Genomic DNA, 8,665 nt, shown 5'->3' on the forward strand with positions numbered 1-8,665 from the left:
TGACGACGACGACAATGATGATTTTGATGACTGTGGTGATGAAGTTAATGATTATAACGTAACGATGATGTTGATGTTGTGTAAATTGATGGAGTTGATAATAAATTTACACTCGAATGTTAGCTGATGTTGTTAATTAATACTGCAAGCGTGTCAGAAGTACAAATGACGCCAGAAGTTTCTATTCATCTGTCTATTTTCCACGTTTTGTTCTTAAATTACACGAAATTTTTATTACAGTGAGAAGAACACTGAAATAAATCAATGATAATCATTTTGTTAATATTTTCAGCAAGGCTTAACTTGGGTGGGTGGCCATAAAAATTATTCAATTGAGGGCGACGATCAGTGCTGAGTTACAACTCAAAATCATACCACATAAAGAGATCTCAAACTTAAAATCCAAGTTTATACTTAATGTAGAAAGATTTCAATTGAAATCATTTCAAAATTATTTAAAATAACAAAATCACCTGCTAGTAATTTTTCCATTACATTTTTGCATCACACGTAAACCTACACACACACGAACACATATATAGGTATATACAATCAGTCAACCAACCAATCAGTCAACCAATAAACTAACCAACCAGCCAACCAACCAATTAAATTTTCTCCAAACTGAATGAGTATTTTGTTAACTTACCACTGTCAACTGAACTGCCGTATGTTCTGTGTTTGGCCTAAGAAAAGATGTTGTATATCTCTTGGTTTTGTTGGTGATGATGGGGAAAATGTAATTGTTGTGGCTATTGTTGCTGCTGCTGTTGTGGCTGCTGTCGTTGCTGCTGCTGTGGCTGCTTTCGTTGCTGCTGTTGTGGCTACTGCTATTTTTTAGCGGTTGTGTAGTATTTCCAGTGATAGCGATTGCGATATTCATGGAAATATTAATAATATAGTTGACTAATTATACATGCATACTACATATACATGCATACAAAAATACATACAGACAAACATACATGTATGTTTGTAGGTATGTATGTATGGTTGTATGTATGGATGTATATATTGGCAGCCGCTAAAACCTAATGCGTATGGTCTTTGATGTTTGCTAATAAACAAGAAATGTGCATTAAGAGGACCGTGCTTGTCGTCTACCGATGCTAATTTCGTATCTATGTGTGTGTGCGTGTGTGTACGGGCGTGTGTCTGGATGTGCATGCTTCTATGTATGTATACGTTTGTATCTGTGTGTAGATACAAACGCGTATATACGCTCAAATGCATCTTGCGAAGGAGAGCACACGTACAACCGGTAATAAGGACATTTCGGATCAATAAAGAACAAGCTCTCTGCTAGGTCGGCTTGCGTGTATGCCTGTGTGTGATTGCATGTGTGCGTATGTGTGTTTTTGTCTGTCTGTGTGTGTGTGTTTTCTGTGAACATATTGGAATTAATTAAGCGGTGTACATACGTTCGCTCGATATGGATTCCATCAACAATTCACTGCTGGTTGCAATTTCATTTATTTATAACTTGAACACGTAAGTTTAATTGGTTAAGAAAAAATATGAATGAATGAATGAACGGATGAATTAATTGATGAACGCATGAACGAACGAACGAATGAATGAAAAGTGTATCGCTTAAAAATGTATAAGTTAGATGTTTAATGAACGTAATGTTTGAATGGATGAGTGAGTGAGTGAAGAAAATTCAAAAAATGAATGAAACGACAAAAATGAGCGAATGAATGATAGAAAGAATGAAACAATGAATGAATGAAAGAATGAATGAATGAATTCTTATCGTCACAAGCACAACGATCACAAGAATTTCAAAACGAATTCACCAAAATTAACATTGTAAAATTCTCAGCCTTCATAACTCATACTGTATTTTCATGATAAATTAAATTATTTATTTCATTTAAAAGACAATCACGCAAAATTATGAACTTAAATAAAAATATTTATATAATTTTATTAATTATTATTAATATTATATATTTAGACTATAACATTTCTAATTTAAGGAAAAAATTTCAACATTCAAAAAAGATTTTTCTTTAGTTTTCAAGTCAAGTCACCATGGAACAAGTTGCCATAAAAATATTACTTCAAATATTATAAAAATAAAATAATATCTATGTGCGTTTGTCTGTATGTCGGTATGTATGCGCGTGTGTGTATGTATTATTGTATGTATGTGTGTATGTATTATTGTATGTATGTGTGTATGTATTATTGTATGTATGTATGCTTGTCTGGTTGGTTTGATTACAATTTTTCTCTTGCTCTAACTTTTATGCTTGATGCTAATGTTGCATATATATGCATGTTTCTATGTACATTAAGCTTTTTTTTTATTTTTATTAAAGTTGTTGTTGTTATTGTTATAGTTGTTGTTGTTGTTATCACGGACAAACATTTTATTTTCGAGTTAACCATCATGATCATCGTCTTCGCCATCACTGATTTTCAAAATCCGGGAGTGACATCTTTCTACCACTTCCGCCACTTGTTGCGGCTGACGATTTAGAGTTTTCTTCCAATATGGCTTCCAACTTTGTTCCCTCCAGCGATATGCTTCTTCTTCGCCGAAAGTGGTACGACGGTGACGTCAGCTCATCACAAGATGGTAGTATTTCCGTTTCCGGTGGCGGAGTGAGCTTCAAAGATGGCGGAGCAGTTGGTGAGAGACTTTGTGGTGATGATGTTGTCGGTGGTGGTAGTGGTGGGCTGGTTTTTGTGGTGCTTGTGCTGCTAAATATGGTAGATGCAACGCTGATTGGTGAATAGATTGGCGTCGGCTTCGGGTAAAACTGTTTTGATGGTTTGGTGAAAGTTGATTGGTCGAAAAATGTTGGAGGGGTGGGGCTATCTGGTCTGGTTGACCTTGATGGAAATGTTGATGTAAACTCATGGACCAATGGTTGTATTGTAACGGACATTGATCTGGCGACGAGATGTTAATCATCGTTAGGACAGCGAAGGCATCAAACAGCCAAATGAATTCACGCACAGCATGCAAAACAACCAACCAACCTATTTCTTCCGCCAACAACTTTTCCGTAACCAGATCCTCCAAAACTCTCCGCACCTGAAACGCCCATCCCCGACGCACCAGTAGAGTACCCGGCAGCACCTCCCATTGCACTGGCCCCACTCAGAAACATCCCACCGGGCAGTTGGAAGACGGACTTCGATCTTGATGACCTGCAAGCGAAGAGGACCGGGGGAGGAGGGGTTAGGGCCTCACCCTCCTCCCCCGCTGCCTGCGACGCTTTTGAGGGCGAGAGTGATCTGATGGCTTCGAGGCGAGGATCGCAGAGCTTGCCGCTGGGACTTCGTAGTCTGGTTGGATGAGGTGATGGGGGATGGAGTGTGATTGGTCGGTTGCGTGTCAAGTTGTCTGTTGTGTGAATGTTCAGAATAAAATGAAAGGACGTTTCACAAACTTCGATTCGACATCTCCTTTCAGTAAAATCCCACCTCCTGGGTCGGAGAGCCTCCTCAACTTCCGGTCATACTTTTCCGGAATTCCCAAAAGCTGGCGACCAGCTGTTGCAGACGCACTTCCGCTGTTGCTGATATTTGAGGAGAGCGTCAGTGGAGATGTAGGGATGTGCAAAGAATTTCTGTGAGTGATGTAGCGCTGATGGTGTTGATGACGCAACAGAGGTTGACATCCAATCAGATCGCCGAACGTGTCCTCTTCATCTTCTTCCGCTTGCTGCTGCTTTGGACTCGATGGTTTTGTCGATGAAGTAGTGGCGGCCATTTTGTTTTAATCGATCAAAAATTGAGGTTGATGTTACGTGTTTTCAGTTTAATCAACTTTTATCCTATTAAAAATAATTATATACCGAGTTGTAATCGTCGTTAATCAGCTGGAAACCGTGCTGAACCGTATCTAAACGGTGATGTAAGTAGCGAAAGCACATCACTGCAGTATTGGGCCAACTGTCATCCACTTCACTGACGTTTTTCCTAATCTAGTCACTCAGCGTGTGTCTCAAAATTTCTCAAATAATGCATTGCTTGTGACTGTGAACAAGCTTAATATTGATTGTATGAGACCCTACGTATGTATGCATCATATATGTATGTATGTATGTATGTATGCATGTATACATGCATGCATGTATGTATGTATGTATGTATGTATGTATGTATGTATGTATGTATGTATGTATGTATGTATGTATGTATGTATGTATGTATGTATGTATGTATGTATGTATGTATGTATGCAAGTAGTGTGCATTTTAATTGGCTTAGCACAGTCAGGGAAGGGTGGTTTTACTAAATGTTTATGTTTACGTCTGTCTGTCTGTATGTATGGATATTTGTTTGTATGTGTGTATGTATGTCTGTCTGCATATGCGTGTATAGCTGAATGTATGTATTCATATATGTATATATGTTTGTATGAATGTACGTACACTTGTATTATTATACAGATACACAACTCTTTTGCTCTGCTTATTTTGATGTACGCACATTTATCTTCAAAATCTTAGTCGTTATCATCATCATTTTCTTTTTAATCAGTATCGTCATCATCATCGGCATCATCATCGTCAGTATCAGTATCAGCATCATCATCATCGTCAGTATCAGTATCAGCATCATCATCATCGTCATCGTCATACGGAGGCAGTTTGAATTCAGCTCTCATCAAATAATTTCATTGCTTTGCCCAGATCACAACGGCACTACTATCACATAGTTAGTCATCAATCATCAATATTTCAACCTCATCGTCATTATTATTAATATTATTATTATTATTTATACTATTTTAATTACCATCTTCATCACAGAGCAAGAAAGTTCTTCGTATTATAGTGCTGGAGTTAAGCATGTCTTTAAAACATCTTCCCACAGTCTGCTGATGAATTGCTTTTTTTAATAGTTTTTGAAACTACTGAGCTAACTTTAAACGTTTAATTAATTCATTAATTCAATGATTTAATAATTCATCAATTCATTCATTCATTCATTCATTCGTTCATTCACTAGCAAAAAGTTGTAGATAAAATAAAATGCTGCTAGCGACATGGTAGGAACGATATTTCTTTAAATCTCTGTGACGAACTTCTGCAAAAAACTTGCCAGAAAAGATTTTTCAACTGGCAGATGTCAGCTCGGTTCCAAAGTTCCAAAATTTTTTTTCAAACTTTTTCAACTTTTTTATTTGCTTTATTTTCCAAATTTTAAATATGCAACTTTGAAAGATTCTTTGCTTAACTTTAGTTGCTAAATAATTATTTTATTTCTATATTTCGAATAATTTTTTATTTATTTTAAATAATTTTTATAAATATTTTTTAATGATAGCATAGGGGACATTTTTTTATTTCTTTCCATCATCTTCAGTGGCTGGGTTTGAACCATATGCTGTTGAAACTTTTGAGAGATACTTAAAGCAAGACAATTGTAAGAAATAATTAAATATTATAAATAAACATGAAATAATTATATAAAACACATGGGCTATTTGCATGTTTTTGCATGGCGCTCAAAGCCCATGAAGAAAGAGGAACCATTGTTTTCAAGTGAAAATTTATTCGAGACAAACAGTTAAATATATCCCTTAAAAATTCAATTGGACAATTACGTAATCTCTCTCTCCCTCTCTATCTTTCTCTCTTCTTTCTCTCTCTCCTCTCTCTCTCTCTCTCTCTCTCCTCTCTCTCCTCTTACACCAGTAACGCTAACAATCATCAATTCATATTTTTATATGTCTGAATATTAAGGTTTTTATTAGAATTTTGTGTTACAGATATGTATATATGTGTGTATGTATGTTTGTTTGTATGTGTGTGTGTGCGTGCGTGTGCGTGTGTGTATATATATGATTATTGTGTTATACATGATCAGTTTCAAATAGAAAAAATTACAATAACGATACTACCGCAATGATTAAGACGATGACAGCCAGCCAAATAAATGTATGTATGTGTGTGTGTGTTTTTGTATGTGTGTATGTGTTTGTGTGTGTGTATGTGTTTGTGTGCGTGTGAGTTTGTGTGTTTTTGTGTGTGTGTATGTAGGCGTTGTCGAATTTATAGATGAAACAAAAACATTGTCACACAAGTGTACATTCTACGTACTACTGAATGATCAAAACGTTCATGGGATGGGGTAAATAAATATTCAAACATACATATAAATACACACATACATAATTTTTCTAATGTATGTATGTATGTATGTATGTATGTATGTATGTATGTTTGTTTGTTTGTTTGTTTGTATGTCTGGAAAAAACAGTTCTTTCACATTTAAAAAGAGTGCCTAAAATGATTAAATATATATTACTCTTTGATGATGATGATGATGATGAAGAGGAAGAAGAAGAAGAGGAAGAAGAAGAAAAGGAAGAAGAAAAAGATGCTGATGATGACGAAGAAGATGACGACGATGGTGTTGATGATGATGACGATGTATATTAAAATAACTCAAATTCACAATAGTAACATATTTTTCGAAAAACTTCTTAATATTCGAAGGAGATCTGAGAGGGATTAAATCCCCGAAGAATGCGTTCGACGTAATTGAAAAATAAAAAAATCATTAGTTTTTATCTTCAAAGATTACATTTTCGGCGTTCCATATTCTCTTCTATTTATTCTTTGTTTCTTCCATAATCTTTGTTTTGATTTATATATTTTTTGCTCTTGTTTGATTTTTTTTCTATGGCGAATGTAACTTTTATTTAACACACATATTCGTCATTATTTTTTTACACAAACAATCACACACACACTCACACACGCACACACACAGACATATTCACATAAATATATATATATATATATATATATATATAAACATTTAGCGTCTATTTATCTTTAGTTTTTCTTATATTTTCAATTAAATTTCTTTCATTTCCGCTTCTTCATCTGAATATTTTTATTATCGTCTGCGCGTTTTCTGGAATATCAATTTCAGAAATATATCTATAGGAATTCATTCAGCCCGTTCAAATTTTAGAGATCGGGATTGTTTCCGGTTTTGTAGTGACGTCATCGTACCTACTTCCGGCATTCTGGCATCTTCCGCATCCGCCGGAAACCATCTTGAAAAGGATTTTCCGGAACTTGCGACCGACCAGACAGTAGAGGAGGAAGTTGATGGCTGAATTTAAAGTGAGGAGTAAGTTGGCCACGTGATTGGTCATCCTGAATGCCCACTGCTGATCTCTGGTCAATGAGGAGTAGGGGGAGTAGTCTTCGATGGTGGCCTGGATCCGGATGATGAGATCCGGGGTTTGGCAGAGGATGAAGACCGTTACGACGACGATTAACATCAGTGTGATGTTTTCGCGTTGCTTGGCTGTGGTCGGTCGGAAGTGATGCTGCTGCTGTGGCTGCTGTGGTTGCTGTGGTAGTGGCTTGTAGTGTTTCTGTTGAGAATGTTGTGGTGGCTGTTGTGGCCGTGGTTTTTGAATAAGTGATTGCTTTTCTCCGCCATTGTTGTCATTTTTTAGCTGCTGAAGTTGTCCTAAAGTGTTTTCGTTGTTGTTGTTGATGATGTTGTTGTTGTTGTTGTTGTTGTTGTTGTTGTTGTTGTTGTTGTTGTTGTTTGCACGGTGAACCGTAATGTCGTTCTCCAAGTTATTATCGACGATGTCGTTTATATCATCTTTGCCATTGAGGTCGTTCTTTAAGACGATGTTGTTGTTGTTGCGGTTGTTGTTGTTGTTGCTGCTGCTGTTTGTGTCGTTGTTGATGTTTTCAGTAAATGTATTGATGTCATCATTGTTGTTGACATCATCATCGTTGTGGTTGTTGTCGTTGTTGTTGGTACCGTTATTATTTGTATTATTCAATGCAACATTTTGTTCTTTGTCATTGGCAATGTTGTCTTCATCATCATCGTTGTTGTTGTTGTTATTATTATTATTATTATTCTTACTACTACAGCTAGTGTTATTATTATCAAATATTTTGCTGGCTTTATCCGAAAAATCTGGCTTGTTTTTATTTCGCTTATTACTGGCCCCACTGTTGAGCCTGGTGTTATTATTATTATTATTGTTGTTGTTGTTATTGTTGTTGTTGTTATTTTTATTATTATTGATGTTGTTGTTGTTGTTGTTGTTGTTGTGGCTGTTACAGCTGGCCATGATGGGATGAATGGATGGATTTCTTCGTCGTCGACTGACCCTCAACCTCTTGGGGAAAAAAAAACGTCGTCATCATCATCAACAACATCGTCACGGTCATCATCAACAACAGCAACAACAGCCACAGCAGCAACTCCAGCAGCCACAACAGCCACAGCAGCAGAAGTCGCAACAGCAGAAACCACAACAGCCACAACATCAACTAACACGCGTTAGTAGCAAGTTGAAGATGATAAGAACAGTCAATGGCCCCATAGACTTGAACACCAGCGACATACCAGTTTTATAAATGATTTGGTAATATAGGTCATTGATTAAATAGGTCATCTGTGAACCAATCAGGATGTAGTTGTATTTTGAGGTGCTAACTTCATCGTTGTCGTCATAATAATCGTCATCGTCATCGTCGTCGTCATCATGATTGTTGTTGTTGATTGCGTTTGCTGTTGTAGTGGTGATTTTGTTGTTGTTGTTGGTAGTGGTGATGGTGGTGGTGATAATGATGTTGTTGTTGTTGTTATGGCTGTTGTTGATGATGATTTTGTTGTTAATGACGTCATCATCGTCGTTGTCGTCGTC

At 36.4% G+C, this 8,665-nt stretch overlaps 2 protein-coding genes across 2 annotated transcripts; both read right to left on the minus strand.

Annotated features, from left to right (window-relative positions):
• Positions 1–2,417: 2,417 nt before the first annotated feature.
• On the minus strand, positions 2,418–3,841 carry HELRODRAFT_190939 (hypothetical protein; the record flags this gene model as incomplete). The annotated part of the gene is made up of 3 exons (XM_009015745.1): positions 3,408–3,841; positions 2,995–3,303; positions 2,418–2,844 (listed from the first exon to the last, which is right to left on the minus strand). The coding sequence occupies exons 1-3, from the start codon at positions 3,728–3,730 to the stop codon at positions 2,418–2,420; spliced, it is 1,059 nt and encodes a 352-aa protein (XP_009013993.1). The 5' UTR covers positions 3,731–3,841.
• A 3,099-nt stretch (positions 3,842–6,940) lies between these two features.
• On the minus strand, positions 6,941–8,285 carry HELRODRAFT_169944 (hypothetical protein; the record flags this gene model as incomplete). Its single annotated transcript, XM_009015746.1, has 2 exons — positions 6,941–7,973; positions 8,173–8,285. 2 exons carry the CDS (start codon positions 8,283–8,285, stop codon positions 6,941–6,943), a joined length of 1,146 nt encoding a protein of 381 aa, XP_009013994.1.
• Between the last annotated feature and the right edge of the window lie 380 nt (positions 8,286–8,665).

Source organism: Helobdella robusta (assembly GCF_000326865.2).
Source record: "Helobdella robusta unplaced genomic scaffold HELROscaffold_16, whole genome shotgun sequence".
NCBI lineage: Eukaryota > Metazoa > Annelida > Clitellata > Rhynchobdellida > Glossiphoniidae > Helobdella > Helobdella robusta.